A 26,882-nucleotide genomic window follows, 5' to 3' on the forward strand; every position below is an offset into this window, starting at 1 on the left:
TTTAGGGAGGGAGATGGGCTTGTTCTGAAAGAATATAGATGTGTGATGATACAGACATGGGGTGAGAAGCTGTGAGTCCTAGAGGAAGTGGTGAGGAGACTTGGGATGGGCCATGTCAGCATTGGGGTGGACTATAAGTGCTATACAGGGCCTTACTGTGGTATCCTAGAAAGTTGATTGATGTTAGCCTGGAGTAAGCGTTTAGGAGTAGGCAAAGAAGTCATAGCCTGCTGTGGTAGAAAAGTCCAGTGTGTGTTCTGAGGAGAGAGTGCCATGGGAAATCCGAGATACCAGATAGCAAAGGAACATGGTGTGCAGAGCGGAGAAGGTGGGAGGGCCAGGGAGTGGGTAAGAAGTGGTGAGTAATGCTTGGCTGAGCTGTGGAGGAAAGGAGTCTGACCAGTCCAACCAGGACAGAGCCAACAGGACCCTTCCGTCATGCTAGTTCATGCAGAATTCTGTTCTGGAGGCATTGGGGAGCTCCAGGTTATTCTGAGTTGGGCATTCCAACTCATAAAAGTCAGAGAAAGCTGGCAAGGGTCTGAGCAGAGGTTCCTGCAGAGACTCTGGGATACCTTATTTCAAGTATTTTTGTAGATAGTCATTGATTGGGCCAGGAAGTTGCTTAGCTGTGTCTGGATTTGCTGCACTGGAATTTGAACTTTCTTTGAGCTCTATGGCCTGCAGGAGTTTTTGAACAGTAGATAGAAAGGAAAACTTTGTAAGAGGTGCCAGCCCCAACGAGGGCAGATGGAAATCAGATAACTCCCCCTGGCTTTCAGGTCAGGGCCATGCCAGACAGGCAGAGAGGCAAGGGCGTGGGATGGGTGTGTGGTCAGGCAGGAGCACCGCCACTTGAGTCACCTGGGAAGACTGAGGAGCCAGTGAGAACAACTGCCTATCACTACCCACTTCTTTTATAGTCTCTGTTCTATCACTTTAACAACTCAAGAAGGGAATGGTTGCCCCATCCCTTCTTCCCTGTGTGTGCTGGGATAAGATGACTGTTCAGAGCCCACCACACACAGAGCTACAGCACTTGACACAAGGTGTGAAATCTCCCTTCTGCCATCACTGTTAGGGGATAAAACCCACCAGTAGTTTTATTTTGGAAGTGAAGGACCAACAGAAAAACGTGATACATGAAGTTTTGATTTGGAAGATTTTAAAGAGATTTTAGATGGAAAATACATAAACATTTTACCATTATTAAATATACCAGTTCAAGCATGGAGTATATTCTCATTGTTGTGTGGCCATTATAATTATCCACCTCCAGAACTCACTTCATCTTGCAGGACTAGAACTTTTTACTCAGCAAACAACAGCTCTCTCGTCAGTCCCTAGAAACTTCCTTTCCTGCCTTTTGAAATTGACTTCTCTATGCACCTCATCTTAGAAACAATCCCACAATGCTGTCTTTTTGTTACTCGCTCATCTCCCTCCATGTGGTGTCTTCAGGGACACCTGCCATGTTGTAGCTTGTCCCAGAATTCCCTTCCTAAGGCAGATGATAGCTGACTATGTGTCTACTCCACCTTCTGCTTTTGTGTTTATCTGTTGATACACACCTAGATTGTCTCCACACTAGCTATTGTGAACCTGGGCGCACAAGTGTCTTTCCAAGCCCCTGTTATCAATGCCTGGGTTATATACTCAGTGACAGAAATAGTTAGTTCTGCTGGCAATTTTCTGAGAAATCTTTGCACTGTTCTTCACAGAAGCTGCACCCCTTTGCCTTCTCGCCAGCAGCACACCAGAGTTCCAGTCATTCACATCCTTCTTAACACTTGAATTTTCTGTTTGGCTAATAAGTCTCTTAACAGACACAAGTTGATCCCATACTGTGGTTTGGGTTTATATTTGGAGAATTGGGTTAATTTTGTTCTTGCACGTGCGTAGGCCTTACATCAAGTGCTGGAGACTGGAGAAGAAAAAGCTGGGATGGAAAAACCAAGATCTTTGTATCCATGACCAGGTTGTTGCTAGGAGTAATGAGGGTGTTGAGTCTGTGTAAAGTGACTCAGAGTGGAGCCATTACTTGGTGAGGGAGATGGGCAATACCTTACTGTCCTCTATTTTACCCAAGGCCAGCCCCCAGGAGGAGGGAGAGGCCAGAATGTTTGAAGACCCTTTCCAAAAGGGCCTTCAGTCAGGAGAAGATGTCAGAACCAGTGGTCCCTATGGCTTGAGAGCATAGTAGAATACTTGTGTTTTTAGAGTCTAAACCATCTTGAGAATGGGAGCAGGTGCACCCAGGCCTCTTGCACAGCTTAACTAAGTCCCATCAGCTGTCAACTGTCATCCAGATATCCCGGGTTCCAAAGTTCTACATCTCAGGAATGTGCCATGCTTTTCACAGCAGAGGCCTTGAAAACATGGAAGGCAAAGAGCAAAGTTTAGATGCAGGGGTTTGTTTGTCAGAAGTAGTGAAAGCGGGTTGGGGATTTAGTGCTCACCTAGCAAGCACACGGCCCTGGGTTCGATCCTCAGCTCAAAAAAAAAAAAAAAAGTCTTAAGAAGAAGTAGTGAAAGCATCTGCTAGAGCCAGCTGGCTCAGCAGGGGCAGGGATGGCGTAGGTGCAGGCACAGGCGCAGCCTCAGCCTCAGCAGTCTTCGTGACCATGGCAACAGCAGGCTCATTTGTTTTTTGCAGGAACATCAGTTCCCCAAATGAAGGCTCATGGAATACTAGAGGAAAGAATACATGGGGATTTATTGTAGATAATAAAGTTCGTTTCTGAAAACAGTAGGACTATATGATCTTTAGCCAATCAACAGTTGGAACCTGCACAAGACATCGTGTTTCTGTTTTCACTTCAAATGACCTGGCAAGTTTGATCCATGTAGTACAATTCTGGAATTATCCTGACTTGTAAGATATGTGGCAACTGGGCTAATGCATGTGGCTTTTGCTATGTGTGATTGGCTGTCTTTCCTTAGCTGTGAGGACAGGTTTTTTTTTGTTTGTTTTATTTTTTTCTGTCCTATTTTTCTGTATGAGAAGACTTTTCTAGTGATGAAAATGTGAGTTCTGAATGAATTCAGTTTCCATTATTTGGGGATAAGAAGAGAAAACAAAGAAAGAGAGAACACAGTGGGCAGAGGAGAGGAAAGATGGTGACCTAACTATTTCTACCATGTAATTATTAAAGGAAGAGAGAAAACATATGCCCATAATTATGGCTTTCTTAAACATGAAAGTAGTTGTTTTTAATTCATAGTCATAGTTTCAAGGAACAGAAACCCACTCAAACTAGCTGAAATTTCAAAATGACGATGAAGGATGAGTTATTGGGAAGATTTAGAGTGCTCCGAAGCAATACCTAAGGAACTGGCTTTCAGAATGAACTGAGCCAGGCATGGTGGTGCACGCCTTTAATCCCAGCACTCAGGAGGCATAGGCAGTTGGATCTCTAAGTTTGAGGCCAGCCTGGTCTACAAAGTGAGTTCTAGGACAGCCAGGGATACATAGATAAATTCTGTCTTGAAAAAACCAAAAAGAATGACATGGAAACTTCTGAAAAATGAACCAAGCAGTCACTCTCTCCTTTCCTGCTCAGGGCAGCTGATCACACCAGCTGCTCCTCTGGGCCCTGTGTGTAAAACTTTGCCCCTGTTGTACACACAAACCTTCCCTAACTCCGTCGCACACTGCCCAGTCTCATTTGCCTGCAAATGTCGCTTTCGGATCTAGAACCCACATCTCATCCCAGTGGGACACCCACTTGATGCCAACTTTTGGGGAGAGACAATTTTTTATTGCCTTGCCCAGTGTGGGCCTCAGTCCTCTTGGATCAACATCTATCACCAGAGTTAATCTTGCCTTCAGTTGAGATGGTTCTCAAGGAAGGGAAGGTCAGGTGAATGCCCTCAGGTGTCTGGCATTGTGTGGCACTTCTTGTGTGTGTCTGCCTCGAGTCTCTAACACTCTTGCAGTCTGTTCCTCACCTTGATAGCTCAGTATTTGGAGGTTTAATTGTGAAGTATGATCTTTAAAACTGTAGTTAGTAAAGAGAGTTGTGATGATGTAGGACTTAGAATCCTGAGTTTCCTAATATCTTATAATTCAGGAGTCATCAAGGAATGGCTGCATTCAGAAAATGTCTTACCTGAAACATTTAATTTGTTTCCCACATATTTTACAATCACTTTTGAAAGCCCTAATAACATACTTTCTTTGCAGATATATTTAGTTTATTAGAAAAGTAATAGCTCACTTCCTTCTGTGGAACAGTGAGCACTCACTTAAACCCCCCACATTTCTTTCTTTCTCTTTGTCCATTTTCACATGTTTAGCCATAAAATCTGCAAATTATGTCTATCTCAGAGGCCCCCCTTTCAGATCCCTTCAATTCTCAGAGTCTAGGCAGCCCCACCCCCAGTCACATGATACCTTACCAAATAGAAACTATTAGATCAGATCAGCAGTTAAGAGTCTGGAGAACTTCATTTCTTAGTTCATCACTTGGAAACACTTACCCAGACCTTCTTTAGGTTTCAGACCAAGTAATAAATGTTACAGATAGCATGTGAAGCACAGAGGAATCTTAGGGTATTTTTTTTCCCAAGAGTTGGGCGGGGTGGGGGTGGGTAGCACTTTATGTAAATTGTTTACAGATCAAATGCATGCTGTCTAGGCAGAGGCAGTCAACAGAGGGTCCTAAGTCAAGTGAGTTCCTAGCTGTGGAAGCTAGACATTCATGGTTCTCTAAAGTATTCTCATGTCCAAGCCCGACTGAAATTTTCCATAATTAAACCATTGCAAAAAAAAATGGTAGATACCATACTCCAACACATGACACTTTCCATTCATGAAGGATTGCTGGCCTTGGAGGAGGAGAATTTAGAAGTTGAATCTGTTTCAACATTAGTCACAGTGAATGAAACCATAGTTGTATATCTGGATGGCTGAGAAGCCATTCGCTCAACATTTTGTTTGTGGATCCCCTCTTTCTCCTTTTGAAGTCTTCCCTAAGACAAGGTTAGGGGTCGGTATTTCTTTTTTCTTTTTCTTTTTTCTTTTTCTTTTTTTTCTGGAGCTGAGGATCGAACCCAGGGCCTTGCGCTTGCTAGGCAAGCACTCTACCACTGAGCTAAATCCCCAACCCTGGTATTTGTATTTTTTATCTCTAACTTTAAAGGCAGATTTTGAATTTAGAACGAAGCAAACGTAATTCCCACAAGAATCTCACTTTTGATGCCGGAACAGTTTGCCTTTACTTCATCTACATATTGGACAGCAGTGGGGAAAAGGAGTGAAATTCTTACTTTGTCAGGGCTTGGAAATCACAGCTCATTTAGTGCTGCCAAACAAAGACCAGCCTAGGTTCTTGTGTTATCTGACAGACACTTAAGGTCAAATTTATAAGGGCCATATTTTTTTAAATTAGAGCTTTGGGCATTATCCACGTAGTGTGTTGATATTTATGTGCTTTTTGAAATAATATAACATATACTTAACTCAATTTATGAGACAAATTAAAATGAATAAAATTGTGGCAGCCATGCTTAGCATTTTGTAACAAAATAATAAATGCACAGTTTAATTTACTCTCTTATTTCTACCATAACAGGGAAATTGCTGCAAGTTAATTCAGGTGCCAAAGAACAACTTTTCTTTGAAGCTCCAAGAGGCAGAAGACATATAATAAGGCCCTCAGAGGTAACAGTCCTACATAAAGATTTTAAAAGATATTTGGGAGCTGGAGAGATGGCTCAACAGTTAGGAGCACAGGCTGCTCTTCCAAAGGCCCTGGGTTCAGTTCCCAGTACCCCCATGGTAGCTCACAATTGTCTGTAACTCCAGTTCCAAGGCTTCTGACACCATCACACAGACATGCATGCAGGCAAAACACCAAGGCACATAAAATAAAAATAGGTTATACATTTTAAAAAAAGATATTTTGTCTTTGTTGGAAAATATGCATTCTATCAACACAGGTTGCTGCCTACCTTTAGACTTTTTAATTTCTTAAATCTAAACCATTAATCTGTTTTCCTAATTTCTGAGGACAAGGGATGACTGTGTCACTGACATCGTAATGGCATTCTGCTTGGTATTGTTTTCTGAGGACACTGAGTATGCTAACAAACTGAATGAAACATGTTACCTTTTCCATTCATCATGCCATTTTGTGCAATGCTCTATATGAATATAATTTTTTAGATATTTTCTCAGTGTTTATTTGTAGTAATAAATAATATTATCTCTAATGATAATGGAAGATACTTTCTGAAACAGAAACTGTTTTCTTTTCCCCATGTTTTCTCTATGCCCTTTGCTCCACATGTAATTTTTTAATAATTGAGATCAAGCCTATGAAAAACTTAGAGTCTGGTATGTGATGCTAATGCTGGCAATCTAAGTTCAATCCCCAGGAATCAGAAAGTGGAAGGAGAGTACCAACTCCCCATATACACTGTAGCATAAGTACCCCTGACTCACATGCAAATACACACACTGAAATGTTTGTAAAGAAAGATTTTTTAATCTACTATCTCAATAATTCTTAACCAGAGTAGTTTGTTCCCAGGAACATTTGTCAGTGCCCATGGAGAAGGGCAATACTACCATCCAAGGGGTGAAGGCCAGGCATGCTGTTAAACACGGCTACCTGCCTAGACCATTATAATACAACAAAGAATGATCTGGAGTAAGATGTCAGTGCCGGGGCTGAAGATAGCTGATCTAGTTCATGGTTATACAGTAATTAAAAATCTAGTTAGAACCTTACAAACCTTTATTGTGGTCAGAGTTCCAAAATTCCAAAGTATGCTTTCAGTCTAGAAAAAATATTTGTGTATATTTGATTGTAGTATTGGCTTATTGAGAAATGGCAATACTACTTTAAATATGCAACTCAGTTGCTGGACACAATGCTTGTGCCCAGTAATGTTAACACTTGGGAGGCTGAGACAGAAGGATTACTGAGAGTTTAAGGCCAGCATAGGCTACAGACTAAAACTCTGACTTATAAAAAAGAACAACAATAACAACAATGGCAGTTAAGAATTGGGGCTCAGCCGGGCTGTGGTGGCGCAGGCCTTTAATCCCAGCACTCGGGAGGCAGAGGCAGGCAGATCTCTGTGAGTTTGAGGCCAGCCTGGGCTACAGAGTGAGTTCCAGGAAAGGTGCAAAGCTACACAGAGAAACCCTGTCTCGAAAAACTAAAAAAAAAAAAGAAAAGAAAAGAAAAAGAAAAAAAAAAGAATTGGGGCTCAGCAACCAAAGTTTGTCATCTACAACTACTCATTTGAAAAGTCGTTTCTCTTAAATAAAACAAAAAGAAATAAGGCTATACAATATGATCACACTCTTTCATCCTTCTGCAGATTGAGAAGATAGAATGGGACACATGGACCTGTGTCCTGGGGCCCACCTGTGAAGGAATCTGGCCAGCACACAGCGACGTGACTGATGTCAACGCTGCCAGTCTTACTAAAGATGGCTCCCTCTTAGCCACTGGGGATGATTTTGGTTTTGTTAAGCTTTTTTCATATCCTGTTAAGGTAATATTGCATGTTTATTATAGATTTGATCTAATTCATTAGTTGACCTTAATGTATCTGTTACACCTGAGTGGATATTTTTATTTGAATGCATGGGCAGTGAGAAATAATATTTATTACTTCTGTAATGCTGTGTAGAAACCTCCCTCATGCTGTGTTTAAGTAAATGACTTATGTGAAATTCTCATGACATAGAGGTCCTGCAACCCTACTCATATAAACTGTGGGTTCGTCTTTACATCTCATACTCTGCCTTTCTAGCACTGTTCCAGAGACCGGGAACTTGCTGTTACTGAGAGCAGCATGATTGTCTTTAAGTAGCTTCTGTTGTTAACAGGAATTACTTGACCCAAGCTGAGCTCCTGTTTGCAGCCTGTACTTGCCTCTGATCACTGAGACATCTTTCCAGCCCTCTAACAGCCTTTATATATAGGAGCATTGTACCCTGTAGGCTCATCGCCTCCTGTCTGGGCATCTCAGCTTCCTTCGGCCATTTCCCATGTGGCAGAATTTCTAGCTGCCTCTCCCTCTATGCTGACATCATCAATCCCTTCTCCAGCTGCCTAGAGCTGAACCAGTGCTTCAGATAAAACCTGACTAGCTCATAGTACAGACAGACTATTAGCTTCTTAGTTTTGACTTTACAGTTTCATTGAATAAAATTAAAATGTCACCAGTTGAGTTGAAATCATAGCTGAATTATACGTGTAGCTGTCATTCTCAGAAGTGTTCATGTTCCCACCCTGAACTTGCAGAATCTAGTTTCTAAACTCTGGTTATAGTGCTTTGTGTCTATACCAAGAGAGCTTTTATCTTGCTTAGCTTGTCTATCCTAGCCACATCTTTCAAATGCCTTCAGGACTGCTCACTCTGCTCTAGCATCATGCCATCTTATGTCCGTTTCATGAGTCAATCTACATTTAATTTCTGTAACTGATAACAGATATTTAAAACTTTCTAGCTGTACAGTACTATAGCCTCCTCCAAGACATCATTAAAATACTTGATGAAATGAACCAACTGGAAGAACATGCTGTAATCCCAGCATTTGAAAGACAGACACAGGATAAGTGGCTTCCAGCCAGCATTGGCTGCCATAGCAAGTTTGAGACCAGCCAGGACTATATTTCTCAAAACAAACATACAATAAAAAATATTGTAAACATATAGCTGAAAGTCATGCTTATTGTGTCTCTGTCATCCCCAATTTCTCCTAAGGACCCACCCAACAGAAGAAGTAAAATCAGTTCACAATCATGGGTCCTGCCCTCCAAATCCCTTGTTGAACACCTGTCTAACATCTCATCCCAGATTGCACCAGCTCATGAGTCAGTATTTCCCAGTGCCTGCTTGTTTGCACTGTTGGGTGGAGCAGCCTTCCTGTGTCTGATACCACCTCTTCTGGTCTCTAAATTCCTAGGTATTAGCAGCATTGTTTGTGGTCACATTTGATAGTTCATGTAGTCATGCAAATGGGCTGGCTTTCCCCTTCTGGTTTGAAGGACATTCTCTTTGATAGAGGAAATAAGTAAATTTTCTGTCTGTTACTATAACATCTATCCTAAGAAGTCTTCTTAACTTCCCTCTGTTTTTCTTGTTTTTACTTCAGTTTTCTGGTTCATGCAAAAGTGACACATTTAAAATGAAGCACACAAATTTCCTCAGCACCCACTCCAGGTCTTTTGGATGTTTTTTGGTTTTGTTCTCTTTGGTTAGACCTGCTCACACCATCACTGTCAGAGCCTTTTCTAATGACGTGTCCAGTGCAGACATTACTGTTCAGCACACCTTCATTAGCCTTCACCCGGTGTTCCTTACTTCCCCTCACCTTGCCTATTTGGTCAGAGTTCAGTTCTCAGAAGCCATTTTCCTTGATTCCTCTACTTTTAATTTTTTATATGTATGTGTGTGTGTGTATGTGTGTGTTATACATATGTGAGTGTATGTGTACATGTTTATATGATGCCCAGAGGTGCATGTTGGATATCTTCCTCTATTACTTTCTATCTTATTTTTTAATTAAAAAAAAAAACTACACGTGGGAGTGTTTTGCCTACATATATGTCTGTGCATCACAAGTGTGCTTGTACCCTTGGAAGACAGAGAAGGCATCCAGTCCCTGGAATTAGAGTTATAGGTGTTGTGAGCACCATATGGGTGCTGGGAATCAAACCTGGGTCCTTTGGAAGAACAACAGTCAGTGCTCTTAACTGATGAGTCATCTCTCTACCTCTCTACTTTAGTTTTTGAGACAGGGTCTCTCCATAAGCCTAGAGCTTAACAACTTGCTAGATCCCTAACAAGGAAGCTCCAGGAATCTGCCCCAGGAATAAGGTTACAAACTATATCACCATGCCCAGATTTTTACATGGGAGTTGGGAATACAAACTCAAGTCCTCATGCTTGAGTGGAAGGCATTTATTAACTGAGCCATCTCTTCAGCCCTCCACTCTTCTTCATTTTAAAATGAAACATCTTCTAGGACAATTTTTTTAAATGTGATACCTTGGTTTGATACTTAGCTGAAACCCTGTGGTACTATTGTTTTTCACTCTTGATCTAGGAAGTTTGTCATCCATTTCTCCATACTCACCAGGTGGGATGCCTGGGGAAGTAATCTGAAGCTGTGCCCTTCAGGCTTTCAGAGTTCCAGGGCAAGATCTTAGATATTACACCAAAACCAAAAACAAACAAGGGCAGAAATAAGCAAGTAAGACTGTACTAAACTAAAAACACTGTACACAACAGTGGAAATTATCAGCCACCAAAGTGAGAGAACACTCACAGTGTCTGATAAAGGGTCCGTAACTAAAACATAGAAGGAACTCAGCTCAACAGACACTAAGGTAGTGGATCAGTAGTGCAGTGCTTGCCTGACACTTGCAACTACTGCATTTAGTCTCCACAACCTAAAAGATAAAAAAAAATGGGGGCTGGAGAAGTAGCAAACAGAACACAGCGGTTTATATTTGTGAATTTTTGAGGAACCTTATGCTGTTTTCCATAAGGTGTACCAATTTGCATTCTCACCAACATTATCCTAGCATTTACATCAATGTCCCCTTTTCTCCACACCCTTCCAAACACTTGTTCTTTTGTCTCTTGGGTACCAATTGTCCTAACATATGTGGTGATATCTCCTATGGTTTCAGTTTGCATCCCCTGACAAGTGAAGTTGAATGGCTTTTCATACCCCAATTCTCATTTCCATGTCGATTATTTTGTTTTGGTTTTGTTTTTGCAGAAATGTCTGTTCAGATCCTTTGTTCTCTCTGTCTCTCTGTCTCTGTCTCTGTGTGTGTGTGTGTGTCTGTCTGTCTGTCTGTCTGTCTGTCTTTCTCTCTGGTTAATTTATTATTTTAAAAATTATGTGTGTATATGAGTACAAGTGTCCTCTGAGGCCAGAAAGGGGCCTTAGATGCCCTGGAACTGGAGTCAAAGGTGGTTTGAGTGGCTAACATGGGTGTTAGGAATATAACTCCAGTCCACTGGAGGGGCAGGAGACACTCTTAACTATTAAGCCTTCTTTCTCTTCACCTCACCCCACTGCCCCTATATATCAGTCTGGCCTTGAATTTACTACATTCCTCCTGCTTCTGCCTCCCAAGTATTGGTATTGCAGGTCTGTATAGCCATATTTAGTTCTCCCTATTTTTTTAATCCAGCTTTTCTAGCTCACTTTCCTTACCCAATTAGTGTACACTATGCTGATGAGTATAGTTTCTCCTCCAGCTGCTCTGGGTCTGTTGAACAAATTCACTATTAACTGAATACATCATAGCCCTAACTGCACTGAGAATGAGTGTGTGTCCTCCCTCCAAACACATCACAGCTGTAACTGCACTGTGAGTATGTGTGGAAAGAGGAGCTATACAGAAGTAAAGCTGAATGAGTTCATAAGCATGGAGCACTGGTCTAACAGAATTAGTGAGTTATAAAAAGAGACATGAGACCAAGCCTGATGGCACACACCTTTAATCCCAGCACTCAGGAGGCAGAGGCAAGCAGATCTCTATGAGTTCGAAGCCAGCCTGGTCTACAGAGCAAGTTCTAGGACAGCCAGGGCTACACAAAGAAACCCTGTCTCGAAAAATTAAAATAGATAGATAGATAGATAGATAGATAGATAGATAGACAGACAAATAAATAAATAAGAGACAGCAAAATACGGTGTGGTCATACATGTCTATAACCCGGCACCTTATAGGCTGGCATATAGTATCCTAAGTGTGAGGTTGGGCTGGCTATAGAATGAACCTTGCCTCAGAGAGGCAATGCATGGAGTTCTTATTCCTGCCACACAACACTCTCCTGTGTCTGAAATGCAAACTTCATTTGTTAGCTACCATATCTTAAATTGTCTTCTTGATCATCTTACCTACTGCTTTTTTCCCCTAGTTACTAGGCACATCTTCCAGGCATTGTTCACCACTTGGCAAACATATCCCTATGTATTCACTTTTATAGTCACAGACCTTCTTTGCAGAAATGTGTGTTCAGATCTCTTGTTAAATTTTAATTTCTTTCTATTCTTTTTTTAAGATTTATTTTTACTACTTTTTAAAATATGTGTATGTATGTATATGAGTGGATGGGTATGTGTACATGAGTGTAGGTGCCTTCAGAGGCCAGAAGGGCGCATTAGATCTTGGCACACAGAGCACTAGAGGCCTTGGAAATACTGCCCGCCTGTTGGCTTCTCTGCTCTTACCACTCTATGAGCTTTGTTGAGAACTGGGTAGTTTCCAAGTGACAGGGAGGGGTCATCAGATCCAGAGAGCTGCAGGACTGAAGCCCCAAGCTCTTGCGCCTGTTTCCTGCCATGTGTCTACTGTTTTAGGCTTCCCAGCACACCAGTCCAAAGCCCTTGGGAAGCCTCTTGTAAGTTCTGTGCTAACATTTTCTTCTGGCACACCAATGGCTGGCTCCTGACCCAGGAGTTCATGTGGCTTACCACATTGCATAAGGTATTCCCTGGAGCCACTGAGAGGATGGAAAAACTACCTCTTTAAGTGGCTCTCACAAGAGCTCTTTCTGCCAGGCTGTGTCTCATGAGCCCAGAATGGAAGCTCTTCTGGTGTCAATGCTGGCTTCCCAACCCTAGGGACAGCCAGAGGCATACCCCACCCTCCACCTCTCAATCCCTGCTGATATAGTGGTGCAGCTTGAGTACCCCACTCCAAAAGCTTCCAGTAATGACTTGAAAACTGGGTTTTATTTATTTAGATTTGTCTAATGGAAAAGAGCTTGCTTTGTCTTTATAACAGTTCTTCAAGTGGTTTCTGCTTTCCAGTGTCCAAAGAAGAAACTGCTGTGGCATTTGTTTTAGACATTACTTGAGGTCTCTTGCTCCCTTCTGTCTTTGCCTGGGTTGTGATGTAAAAGCCACCATGAGGACCAGTTGGAAGTGTCAATCAGGAGTTCACACTGAACACCTCTGGGCCTGATGTGTTTGAGGTTAGAGAGACACAGAAACAAACTGTATTCCCTTACTTCCCAAATGCATCTCAAAAATACATGCTGAAGATCTATTGTGGGCCAAGCACTGTCTTATGGAGAGACCGGCCCTGCCTGCACAGAGCATGCATTCTCATGACACTAGCAAAATTGCTGCTTTGAGCAGTTTTGTTACATCCAGATAACAGGAAGAACCATGGGAATAATGAGCTGTGACTGGTAACTGCCAGCTTCTGGCTTTATTTGCAGGGACAGCATGCAAGATTCAAGAAGTATGTGGGGCACAGCGCACATGTCACCAATGTGAGGTGGCTGCACAATGACTCTGTGTTGCTCACAGTAGGAGGTGCTGACACAGCCTTGATGATCTGGACTAGGGAATTTGTGGGGACCCAGGAGAGCAAACTGGTTGATAGTGAGGAGTCAGATACAGATGCAGAAGAAGATGGAGGTGAGTCCCAATCAGTACATTATAATGGCAACTTTCTCTCTGCTCCCTCCCCTTGAACACCTGAAAACCAGCTCACAACCCAATCTCTTTCTATTGTTTGAGGCTATGATAGTGACGTTGCTAGAGAGAAAGCCATTGACTATACCACCAAGATCTATGCTGTGAGCATCAGGGAAATGGAAGGTACCAAACCACACCAGCAGCTAAAAGAGGTGTCCATGGAAGAAAGGTATGGTGTTTGCAAGGTCTGTTTTCATTTTTTTGTACCTAACAACAAACCTATTTGAACTAGTATACATTTCTTTGCCCTTGAATTTATACCAAAGTGAGACTTTCGTTATCTGCCTATAGAGTCTTAGACTATGCACAGACTTAAGTTGAGGAAATTGCCCAATGCCCTCAGCACAAGCCAAGAGTCATTCACAGTTATGCAGATTGTTGGCTGGACTGGGCTTCTGTTCACCTAGGGGAGGGAGCTAGAGAGCCCCAAAGACCCTTGAATGCATGACTAACAAGACAGCTTGCTGATTGGCAGGACAGGAGGGCAGACTTTTGAAGTGGGTTGGGGGATGTTGGCGGAGTGGCGGAAATCCTTCTGTTCTGACCAGTCTTTTTGTGAGTCACTGTCACTTGATGTACTCCCCTTACTGTGCCCTCATTTGCCCAGTTCTGTGTAGGGGCTAGCATTTCCAGACATGACCCATTTGTTTTGTCCCCGTGAACGCTGTGCATAGGTAGTGGGCAATCTTGTACCTTTCTGATCTTCAGTTTGACAAGAGAAATTGCCAAACATTGTATAATTTTAAAATGCAACGCTTATAATTACATAATTAACTATGTCTCTAATTGGGAAGCATAAATACTTACTGAAAACTAGAATCAGAAGAGAATCTTAGTGATCTGGCCCAGACTGATGAACATCTAGAAAGTTCTCGGTGAGCTCTTTTCCTTGAGGTAGGCTAGATGATCAGGGTTACCTCAACACAACACTGTGTGATGAGATTCAAGGTTTTGCTTTTGTTAGAGCATTCTGCTTAATGAAACTATGTGATAAACATGTTCCCCACTTACTCTCAGATGTGGGTTCAGATCCAACCTCTCACTTCAGTGACCAGCTTTGGGTAAGCTTGCTGAGTGGTGGGTGCACCATTGGTGAGATGGATGCTGAGGCAGGAGAACACTAACTCCCTTCTTAAGTACTTATTACATGTTACATGGTAATTCTCCTCTTGAGTCCTTATTACATGTAACATGGTAATTCTCCTCTTGAGTCCTTATTACATGTTACATGTTAATTCTCCTCTTGAGTTCTTATTACATGTTACATGTTAATTCTCCCCTTTGAGTCCTTATTACATGTTACAAGTTAATTCTCCCCTTGAGTCTTTATTGCATGTTACAGTGCAAAGGGAGAATTTTCTTTTGCTTAAAAAATGGATTTTTCTGTAATGATTTTAAAAGTATAGTTTCTTTTTCTTGAAGTAAATACAAGGAGAAAATTATGTTAAAGAACTGAATAAAGAAACATACACACAGGAATGCAGGAACAGGTCTACCCGAGAAAGGCATTTGGTCTGAGTTAAATCTTTTTAAAAAATAAGTATCCAGCCTCTTCAACTTCACATTCCACCCTTAGTAGAATTGGCTTGCCCATTATTCCAAGGGTGTTCAAGCTGGGTTCTACACCACTCAATGGTGTATCACATGGAAATTAGACCCATCACTAAAATACCACCATACTGACTCCTGATTCCACATTTGATTTCAGGTGTGACCCACATATCATACAACCACTTCTTGTCTTATTACCTCTTTGCACAGCTCTATAAAAAGCCATGCTGTCCAATTTAGTATGAGATGGGGAATGAGGAGGATAACAGTTTTCCATTTTAAGATTAAAACTTGTTAACACACATTATTTTCTTTGTTTTTTCAGATTGAAGAATTGTTATATGTTAGGGCACACTGAATTGAGTCTTTGTTTTTCAAAAACAAGAAAAAATACTTTGTAGAGTTGTAAGCAAGCGTTTGTCTACTGTCACTTCAAAATATAATTCTCCCTTGAATGCAGTGAAGAAATCATGTAGTAAAGAAAAACATTTTAAGAAAAGTATAGGGTTCAGGGAAAGGATCAAGCCTTTTCTGTAGACAGCGATTTCCTTGATAACTTAAAAAGCTTGACAGCCTCAGTTTGTAGAGGGCTTTTACCCACAGATATAGTAGCAGCTGCACGGCATGCTGGGAGCAGAGTATGCCCATGCTAGCCAGAAAAACGAGTTAGCATGTAGAGAGGAAGTCCAAATCTGAGCCAAGGACAAGCAGCCTCTCCCATCCTAGTCAGTGACTTTAGGGGACTCTGGACTTCAGAGATAAGACAAGGCAGTTCTAAGCACAGAAGAGAGAAGCATCAGGCAGGAAAAATCAGAATGTGTGATAGAGTGTGGGAGGACATTCTGCATCAATCATTTGGAAGCAACTGAAATTTTTTATTCCAAAAGCAGTCATGGATTGTTTCTAATTAGATTCAAATACTTAACGTTAAAATAGCTATGAGACTACATCATGCCTTCTTGTACAACTTCTAACATATTGTGACTTTTTATTCTTCATAAGTCATATGACCTTCAGTTCCAATATTTTGAGAAGTGAGAAAATTGAGGAAAAAATAATAATTGCTGTGAAGAGAATATTGGGCTATACTTAGCACACATGAAATGTGCCAATCACATTTCAGATTTGCCTCAGCTTACCACATGTCTTCACTTAGACTCCTTCAGCCAGCCCCAACCTTGGATGAAGCTGCTGCACAGCAACCATGTTGGGTGCATGACCAGGAATGGGGTTATATCTGCCCAGTTGTTAGGGTTCCTCCCATTTGCTGAAGCTAATCAGGAACTGAAAGGCTGGACAAACCTGTGGGTGTTTTCTATAAGGCTAGCAGGAGGAGAAGGGCTGGAAATGTGGGGAAGGAGCACACAATACTGACTACATTGCCCTTTATTGCTTTTGCTAACTGAAACTTGACAGCTTTAATGTGGGTTCTGGAGATTCAAACTCAGATCCTCATGCTGGCATAGCAAGCTCTTTTACCCACTGAGCATCTCCTTAGCCAGCCAGTTATTTTCAAGTGCCTGCTGTTTAACACAAGTGTTTCCTAATAACTTAACCATCTATATGAGGAGACTGGAGAGATGCTCAGTGACTAAGAGCACAGGATGCTCTTGCAGAGGACCCAGATTTGATTTCCAGCACCCACATGGCAGCTCACAACATCTGTCACTCCAGTTCCAGGGGATGTGGCACCCTCTTCCAGCCTCTGCAGGCACCAGGTACACATGTAGTACACTTATATACATACAGGCAAAATGCCCATATGCATTGAAAGATAATAAAATTTTAAAACTAGACTGTTGTGAAGGACAGTAATAATAGAGATTTTAATTTACTATATTCACTTGGAACCTACATTCAGACAGAAACCTACCTTCAATGTAAAGACACAGCATGAGCACAAATTGGGCTATCTTTATGGAAATTGGCACAGGGACAGCTACTCACTTAAGTTGGAGTTTTCTCTGTGCACCTGCATTGGATGCCTGCACTGTTTTCAAACCCCGCAGCAAGCACTGGGGCTTCCAGATTTTGGTGAGTAAAAGGATCTGGGACTTCAATTTCACCTGTGACTAAAACAAGTTCAACCCAACTTTCTTTGTGTTCTCATCCCAGAAGCTGTATAGATGTGGCTACAAATCAAAATCTTGCTTGACCTGAGGCACAGTTATTCTTTGCTCAGAAAGGTCTTGGGCTGTTGCCAGCCTCTCTCGCTTGGTTTTTGCCCAAAACAGCATTTGTAAAAATAAATTATGTAGCAAAGTTTTTAATTTTTAAATTGCATTGTCTTAGCACCAATTTAATGTACTTTTATTTATTAATTGTGAATAACTAAGATTATGGTGCTTCTTTTAGTCACTAATGTATCAGATATATTTATTTTTTTACATTTATTCATTTAGTTGCATGGAGTGGGTACATTTGTGCCACCATGCAGGCCAGAGGACAGCCTGTAAAAGCCAGTTCTTTCCGTCATGCGAATCCTGAAGTTAAACTCGGGTCTTCAGGGTCAGCAGCTTCCTGCTGAGCCATCTCACTGGCTCTATGTAAATATATTTGGTCTAAATACTCATCTGGTGTGTGTGTGTGAGGAAAGAGAGAGAGAGAGAGAGAGAGAGAGAGAGAGAGAGAGACAACCTCCTAATTTCCTAAAAGTATTTTAAAATGACTTTTAAGCTATTTTATATTAATTATTTTTCTTGTGGTTTAACAAGCAACTGCGTTAGCCAGGGTCCCCTAGAGGAACGGAACTAGAAGAATGAATATATATTTAAAAAGGAACTTACTAGATTAGCTTACACAATGCAGTAAGAGTAGACCAACAATGGTCGTCTCACACTGAAGAGACAGCCTCTGCGGCTGGGCCTCAGCACTTCCAACCTGGTACTGAGGGCCTGGAGCATTACTGGAGAGTCACTGAACTTCAGTCCCCATTGGAGGCTCAGAGAAGCAGGTTCCTATCAGCAAAGGGATCAGCAGTGGCTATGACAGAATGGATGAAGTTTCCAGTTAGAGCAAAGTTCAGTAGAGTAAAGAACAAAAAGTAGTTCCTTCTGCAAGGTCCCTTTTATCCAGGATGCTACCAGTTAAAGCAATGAAGATATGCCTTCAAGTGGAGAACTCCTTGCCTCCAGGCTGCATCTCAGTGCCACTGCCCGTTCTTCCTGTTGTTGAGGAATGTGTGACAGTGGTGTTTGGTGTTGGGACCAGACAGTCTTCTTCCTCTGTCAAGCTCCCTTCCATATGTGTCATGGGTAGTAGCTATAGTAGTGCCCTTGCAATGCCCAGATTGAGTTGATCTTAGCTGTCTGTTTCTCATCTTTCAGTAATCCCAGCTGTGGGCTGCAGACAAGTCAGGGTCCTAAACAGCCATCCTTGTCCACCCCACTCCACAGTGCCCCTCTCTGGGCTCCACGGTCCCTCCCTTACCCTTCCCTAGCAACAAGAGGGGCTAACAGTTTTCATAGAAGAGATATGACCCTTGTTTTCATGTAGTTTAGGTACCCCTAGACTTGGGGATGTTCCAAGTGAGCTCTCTTTCCCTTTCTCCTTTGTGGGGACTGAAGAAAAGTTGTCACTTCACAAACTGCCCTCCGTGGCAAAGACAGACACTCTCCATCAGTCTCAGCACCACCAGGAGGAAATGCTTGCTAGCACAGCAGCCATGACACATGAGCAGTGAGGGCATTTACCAAGAGAAAAAGGCAGAAGTTTGGTGTTTCAGCTGAAGTGGGCAGACAGTAGAGAGGGTCTCTGCTGCCGTGGGGTCAGTTTCTTGTGGACAGTGTTCAGGTGTCACTGTGCCCTGTCTATTAAGGTCTTATGGGTGGAATGCCTGTGTGGGGTTCATATCTGGGTGGTAAGGTGGACATAGCAGTACTTTTTGAGGAATAAGTTTCAGAGTGTGAATTGTTTCTTCTTGAGACTGTCTGTATAAGACAACCCGAGTCTCCAGGAGTCAAGCTCCTCATGGGCTGAGCCTGCTCATTAAAGTATGGATTCTCTGGAGTGCTGTTGTGGCAGCCTAAAACAGACTGAAGTTAGGGCTTAAGATTAGTTCTTTTGGTCCCTCCTCAGAGACAACAACATCCTTCTTCTAAGCCCAGCTTGCATTCACCTAAGAATGATTTCAACAACATTGAGGTGGCAGAGTAAGAATTGTCCTTATCAGGGATTATGAAAAATGAATTGTAAGTATTCTCTTACATTAATATTTTAGATATATAATCACTCTTAAGTCTATGGTATATATTCCTAAGGAAACCAAGAACCTTTACCAACCCCTAAACAAGGGTCAGATTTTGAGCTCAGAAAACTTTTTTTGCATTGATTTGTGTGTTTGTGTGTGTTTACATGTATGTGGGCAGGTCACCATGAGGCATGTGCTGGTTCTCTTCTCCCACAGTGTAAGTACAGAGATCAAGCACAGGCTTTAGAATTGAGCAGCAAGTGCCTCCACCCACAGAGCTGTCTCGCCAGCCCTGGCTGTGAGCTTTTACAATGACAGTGTCTTTACCTGCTAACTGACAGGTGCTACCTGCAAACAACCTCAGAATTCCACTGTGGCATTAATATTTTCCAAACTTTTTTAAACATGCCTATCATAGTTAGAGTTTTTATTGCTGTGAAGAGACACCATAACCTCAGCAACTCTTTTTTTTTGGTTTTTCAAGACAGGGTTTCCCTATGTAGCTTTGGCACCTTTCCTGGAACTCATTCTGTAACTCAGGCTGGCCTCCAACTCACAGAGATCTGCCTGGCTTGGCCTCCCAAGTGCTAGGATTAAAGACTGGCTCACAGCAACTCTTATAAAGGAAAATGTTTAATTGTGGTGGTATCTTACAGTTCCAGAGGATTAGTCTATTATCACGTAATGGTGGTACATGGCAGCAGCAGGCAGACATGGTTCTAGAGAGGGAGCTGAGAGTTCTACATCTTGACCTGCAGGCAACAGGAAGTGAACTGCCTACCACACTGAGCATAGTTTGAGCATTGTAGACCTCAAAGCCCACACCCACAATGACACACTTCCTCCAACAAAGCCACACCACCTAATAGTGCCAATCCCTTTGGGGGCCATTTCCTTTCAAACCACCAGCACTGCTTATGGTTAAATGGATATAATCTAGTATTTTATTTTTAACTTTGAGTATGCTTATGAACATAAGAAAAAATAAACTTATTCAAAGGATTGTCTACTATGTGTACTATAAAGAAATGTTATAGGGATTTTGTTTGTTAGGTTTTTTTGGGGGGGATCATGTGTGTCTGTGTATGAATGTGACACATGAGTGCAGGTGCCTTGGAGAAGAGAGGTGTTGAACCCTCTGGAGTTATAGCTGTAGGCAGTGTGAGCTGTCAGGTGTGGGTGCAGGGAATCAAGCCAGTACTCTGTCCCGGCAGAACTCACAAGTAACCACTGAGCTGTCTCTTAGGCCCTGTTTTTTTTCTTGTTTCAGCCTCGATTGCCTCCTGTAATTCCTTATTATGTTGGTCTGTAACATTGAGACATATTTTAACTATATTGGAAGCAGATTTTTCTGTGGGGCTCTTGACTTCCTGAAGGTTACTGATCATAGAACCACTATGTAGGTAGCTGGCACAGTGCCTTGCACATAGTAGGTAAATCTATGTCACAAAAGGCAAAAGGAACCATCAATCTGCTTTACACACCAAGATGCCCTGTCAGCCAATTTGTGATGGAACAAAGAACATGCTAGAACATGTTCATGACTGGCAGTGTTAAAAATATAAGAAAGTGAAGACACATTTCCCTGCGTTAAAGCAAATTACCATATATAGACAATCCCAGTTTTTTTCCCTAACCTTTTATGCTATGTTTGGAGAAGAAAATCTCCTGGGAGAACCTGCCCCCAATTTTGAAAAAAATGTTTTGCTTTTAATGAGGAGCTGTGTGGGAATTTCAAGTTTGCCAAAGGCAGGATGAAGCAGGACAAGTTTTTCCTCCATGATCCTGTCAACTGTGAGTGAACAGCCTCCTGCTCCACAGGCTTCACAAAGGCCCTTTGTCCTGCTTGGTCAGTGGCTGCTCTGAAAGCTTGTATGGTTGCTAAGATCTGACAGTCTTTCTAAGCAAGTGCTGCAGAATAGGCCAGATGAGCCCCCCCACCCCCAACACTGCTGAATCCCCGATTGAGGTTTAATCCAGGGAGCACTGAGATCTGGCTATGCCCCACTGGGAGGGAAGGTCCTTTAGTCCAGCATTCCCATTGGTGAAGAGGGAGTGTTCGAGAGCTTGCTAGTGTGGAGTCCTGTGGCTGCTGGTTTTGCATAAGCATTAGCCCACCCTTCTGATGGGAGAGTGACTGTGCATAAGCAGGCCTCCATCCCCAGAGACTTTGTGGACTCAGTTCTCCTTCCTCACTCTATCCCAGATCCTGTGAAAAATCTGCCCTTGTAACTACTCTGTCAAGTAGATTGTAGCCAGATTCTTGTTTTTTATAAAGGTGGATGGAATAAACTAAAATTAAATTATCTATTAAGCCCTGAAATGCTAGAATCAATCATTTCCAAGGACTGTGTTTAGGTAGATAATCACCAAAAAGCTGAATAGTTGACTTTTAAGTGAATGTAATGCTATTTTCATAAATGGTTTTCTTTCTGCAAACCCCTTGGCTTTTTTTATATTGGTTTGAAGCAAAGCAGTGGTTTCTATTTCTGGAGTGGTAAGGTATAAAAACCCTGAGGTAAAGTGCTAGTGTGTGGTTTTAATGATTAGTGTGCCCAGGAAGCCCTCCTATGTAATTAGCTGAAAGAAACTTAGTCTCAGAGATTGAAAAATAAAAGCATTAAAGCTAAGCAAGCTCCTCTGTCAAAGGGGAGCAGCTCTCAAAGGCTGTGATGGGACTGTGTTTCAGTCTTCCTGTGCTATCTCAGAGACTCCATTTGAAGGGATTAGGTGTCATCAGGAACAGTTTCTCCCTCTTGTACTCTGTGGTCAAAATGTGGTGACTGGGGAGATATTTGCCAACATGAGTGGGGTGTACAGTGTGGGGAGCAGGGCATTCCCGAGAATGGGCTGACAGCATGCAGATCTACTCTGTGCCATCCGCTCCTTCCAAGTTTGTGCCAAACTCTGTTATCTACATACAACCCTTCTGCTCCCTACCTCTGCTCCTGATGGCTACCTGTGTCTAAGGAGTTGGGCCGATGGTCACCCAACTAACTGTACTGCTGCCATACCATGGTGATGTCGCCAACTACAACTTTCTTCCTTTGCAGCTTCCCCTGCTCCCTTTTCTCGATACTACATCACCAGCAAGCTGACTTTTCATACGTGTCCACTGTTTAGACATCCCCCTCCCCCGCCTCCTTTCTAATCTTACCATCCCTCTTGGCCCACTTTCCTCCTCAAACGTTCCTACCCTGGGCCCATTGGCCATCCCTGAATATTTTTCCTATACCGTACCTCTCCTCTTTCCTGGCTAGAAAATCTCCTATCAATGCAGTGCCACGCCTAGAAACATCACATTGCCAACTGCACTCAGGCTCCCTATACTGCTCACATTTCCAGCTTATCTCTGGTGGGCTCTGCCATCCTCCACCAGTCAGCCTGCTGCACTGCAGTCTTCTTGGCAGGTAGCTTTGCTCTGCTATGTCACTGACAACACAGAAGCTATGAGTACAGCTCTGTCTTGACTGTCCTTTCTCCTCCACCATGCTGCCCTTCCTCCTAACCACTCACTTCCTTCGTTCTCAGAGGAAGTGAGTCCCTCTTCCTGTTCCAACTGGACCTTCATTTGGAACTTAGGCTCTGAATTCTGTCCATCCATGTTCCTCATTTCTTCTCCCTTTGTCCACATTTTCAGCCAACAAGGACGTCCCAACCTTTTCTGCCCACATCTAACTCCCTTCTGAGGAAGGCAGATCCTTTGCTCTTACAGTTTTTTCTCCTTTTCCCTTCTCATCCAGGTTTCACATCGTCATTCTGTTACTCTGTTCCTTCTCATCCATCTTCTATCCTGGCTGTTCTAACATGAGGACATCCTTTCCAGGCCCCTAGAACTCCACATCTATCTTTGTTTTGTTTCTTTCAGAGTAGCCTTGGGTGACAGAAATATGTGATCCACATACAATTGATTTCTCTAGAATTCACACATAAAAGGTACTGAGAGGGTGACTTTGTGTGTGTGTGTGTGTGTGTGTGTGTGTGTGTGTGTGTGTGTGTGTGTCTGTGTGTGTGTGTGTGTGTGTGTGTGTGTGTGTGTGTGTGTGTGTGTGTCTGTGTGTCTGTGTGTGTCTGTGGTTTTTCGAGACAGGGTTTCTCTGTGTGGTTTTGGTGTCTGTCCTGGATCTCACTCTGTAGCCCAGGCTGGCCTCAAACTCACAGAGATCCGCCTGCCTCTGCCTCTCGAGTGCTGGGATTAAAGGCGTGTACCACCACCGCCTGGTTGACATTATTTTTAATATATATTATTTAACCCATATATGAAAAACATTATCTCAAACCATAATTAGTGTCAATGAGTTTGCATTTCTTTTTAAAAATTATTTTACGTCTGAGCTTGGTAATGTGCACATGTATCCCCTGCATCAGGGCTACAGAGGCAGAAGGATTTAGAATTCAAGACTAGGTTTGGCTATACAAACAGAAAAAAAAAAAAAAAGAAAACCATGTTTTACTAGGTCTTAATGTCTTAATGTGTGTTTTATACTTATAGCACATCTTAATTTGGAGTAATCACAGTTTAAGTACTCAGTAGCTGCCAGGATAGGCAGGACGATTTTAGACATAGCTCTCTTACTTGCTTTTGGTTTTTTTGTTTTTGTTGTTGTTGTTTTGTTTTGTTTTTGTTTGTTTGTTTGTTTGGTTTGGTTTTTCGAGACAGGGTTTCCCTGTGTAGCTTTGAGCCTCTCCTGGAACTCACTTGGTAGCCCAGGCCGGCCTCGAACTCAGAGATCCGCCTGCCTCTGCCTCCTGAGTGCTGGGATTAAAGGCGTGCGCCACCACCGCCCGGAAGTTTTTTTAATGACTTTCCTTCTTTACCCTCTCTTCTCATTCCCCAACTACTGTTAACTCTCCGTCATCTTTGGCTGCCTTGTCTCTACCCTCTACCTTCTCCCTGATTAATCCTGTGGGTCTCACCCATTGCCTGAAATTCCCAGCGTCATATCTCTGACTCCAATGAGATTTTGTCAATTCTGAAGTCAAGATTTTCCCTCACAACCTCCCCTCCATTGGTGGTGCCATCACCCCCAACAGGCTGACTCCTGCTCAGAAATCTGCTGGGGTTATGTCTCCTGATCCATCCCAGAAAGCCAGTCAGCTCCAGAGCTCAGTGAAGCCTGCTGAAACATTATTTCCACTTTGACCTTTTCTTTCTCCTCAGTCATGGCTCCAGTCAAAGTGTTCATCACCATCCTGGCATCAGCACAGAGGCCTCTGGACAATCTGCCCAGTGTTATTTAGTCCTTAGTTAGTACTTGGGCCTCAACACTGTCCTTTTGACCTTCAGCCATTCATCTGAGCCTGTGATACTCTGGGGAGCAAGTGCATTGTCCTAGGCTTCAGGCAAGAGCATTTTCAAGATGTCAGGCTTTTTTAGAACGTCCTATGATTCTTTGCCCTTTACTCCACGTCACCATTGATCAACCTTGTAGATCAGTGGTTCTCAAACTGTGGGTCATGACCCCTTTGTGTCAAATGACCCTTTCACAGAGGTTGCATATTGGATATCCTGCATATCAGACATTTACATTACGATGCATAACAGTAGCAAAATTATAGTTTTAAAGTAGCAACAAAAATAATATTAGGATTGAGGTCACCACAACATGAGGAACTGTATTAAAGAGTCACAGCATTAGGAAGGTTAAGAACCACTGCTCTAGATGATGGTTCTAGAAGTCATAGGGACAGACCTAATAGAATGTTGTAATAACATATAGTTCCCACGGCTTTGGAGACTTTCTCTAAACCTGAGTTAATCTTGAAACATTGAGAGTATAGTAGAGATATATTACCTATCTATCTACCTATCTATCTATCTATCATCTATCTATCTATCTCCTTTCTCCCCCTATCATCCCCCCTCTCTGAAATGTGCTTCCTTTCACACACATTCATAAATACTGCTTGTGCCTAGGGTTTATTGACTCCCAGAATCCAATCCATGGAGTGACCTTGTGAGAGATCAGTTATAAAATGGACTTAAGGTCCAAATGATAAAAGTGGCTGGATTTTCTAAGATGTTTTGAAAATTCTTAGAGCATTTTATGGCTCATTTTGGAATCCAAACCAATTTACATTTCCTCTAAGAACACTTTCAACATTAAATATTCTCCAGCTGAAAACTAAAAACATGCTGGGCAGTGGTGACATATGCCTTTAATCCCAGCAAAAGCAAGCAGATCTCTGAGTTTCTAGGCCATCCTGGTCTACAGAGTGAGTTCCAGGACAGCCAAGGCTACAAAAACAACAAAAAACAAATTTAAAAAAAAAAAACTGAAAACACTTTTTTTTTGGAGACAGGGTTTCTCTGTGTAGCTTTGGAGCTTGTCCTGGAACTCACTCTATAGCCCGGCTGGCTCCACCTTGAAGACGTGTGCCACCACTGCCTGGCTTTAAAAACACTTTCAAACTTGTATTCTGTAGCAAAGGGAAGCTGAACTTCCTACTCCACGACGCTCTTGTTTTTTCAAGCCTTCCTTCCCAGTCAGTTCTTACAGTGGCTCCTCCTGGGCTGCAGGGCTTCCCTGGTAAGAGCTGTGACTCTGGTGTCCTGTGCACTCAGGTCATTGTGTGTTCTGCCCCTTCCCCAATCTCTCAGCCCAGCGCCTTTCCTTTGGGGTATCAGGAGTCGAGGAAATAGAAAAGAACACTAAGCCATGCTGGCCTCCCTTGGGGACCATCATGGCTAAGAATGTGTGTCAGGATAGCTCTCCACACATCAAGTGGGCCTGAGCTTCAGTATCTAGGCTTCTGGAAAGTAGAGTAGGCACTGCACTGACTTCCTATGGTCACTGTTCACAGATTGTACCACAGTGTAAGGTCTTCAGCAGCCTATTTCCCTCCCCAGTAATAAGGCTGCTGCACTCCTCAGTAGGTCACACACCGTCACAGCCTCTTCTAGGATCTCCTGTCAGCCGTCCTCCTAGGGTTGCTTTCTTGTCCAGCCCCTTTCCTCAGCATCTTTCCTGTGATGGAAGTTTGTAGACGAATTGCTAAACAGTCTTATTAAATTAAAAAACCTAGAGCCGGATATCTGGGTTAAAACCTAAGAGATCAGAGGAACAGGAAAAGCCACAGCCAACCTCACCTCACCAACCCTCAGCTTCCAAAGAGACCTGCTTCCTGCATACCCACGCCTATACACCTTTCTGTTCTGCCATCTCATTTGCTCTCTGTCTAGCTACATCACTTCCTCTTCCTGCCCAGCTCTGTCACTTCTGTACAGACCTCCAGACCTCCATGGTTAACTAGTGTTGGAATTTAAGGCATGTGCCACCACACCTGGCTCTGTTCCCAGTGGGGCCTTGAACTCACAAAGATCCAGACAGATTCCTGCCTTCCAAATGATAGGATTAAAGGCGTGTGTTAAGGCTGCCTGACTTCTATGTGTAGTATAGTGGCTGGCTTTTTCCTCTGATCCTCAGATAAACTTTATTGAGGTGCACAAATAAAATATCATCATAGAAGTTCCTTTTATGAGTCATGTTGAAGCCCTCCTTTCTTTTGTGTCTGGGTTTCTCCTGCCTGAATTACTCCCACATCCTGGCAGTCCCCATTACCTCTGCAGTTTTCTTAAAGGTGTTGGGTCCCTTACCAAACTCCAGGAGCACTCACTGTCCTCCTGGCTTTCCCTGCCTGAGCCAAAAGAAACAACCAACT

General features: G+C 42.7%; 1 protein-coding gene across 1 annotated transcript in view; it reads left to right on the forward strand.

The window, feature by feature from the left end:
* Eml6 (EMAP like 6) overlaps positions 1-26,882 on the forward strand; it is a 260,091-nt gene that overhangs the window by 208,950 nt on the left and 24,259 nt on the right. Inside the window, exons 22-25 of the mRNA XM_036201044.1 lie at positions 5,577-5,665; positions 7,336-7,512; positions 13,219-13,420; positions 13,523-13,649. Coding sequence (XP_036056937.1) covers positions 5,577-5,665; positions 7,336-7,512; positions 13,219-13,420; positions 13,523-13,649 — 595 coding nt within the window. The remainder of the gene's footprint in view (positions 1-5,576; positions 5,666-7,335; positions 7,513-13,218; positions 13,421-13,522; positions 13,650-26,882) is intronic.

Source organism: Onychomys torridus, chromosome 10, assembly GCF_903995425.1.
Source record: "Onychomys torridus chromosome 10, mOncTor1.1, whole genome shotgun sequence".
Taxonomy (NCBI): domain Eukaryota; kingdom Metazoa; phylum Chordata; class Mammalia; order Rodentia; family Cricetidae; genus Onychomys; species Onychomys torridus.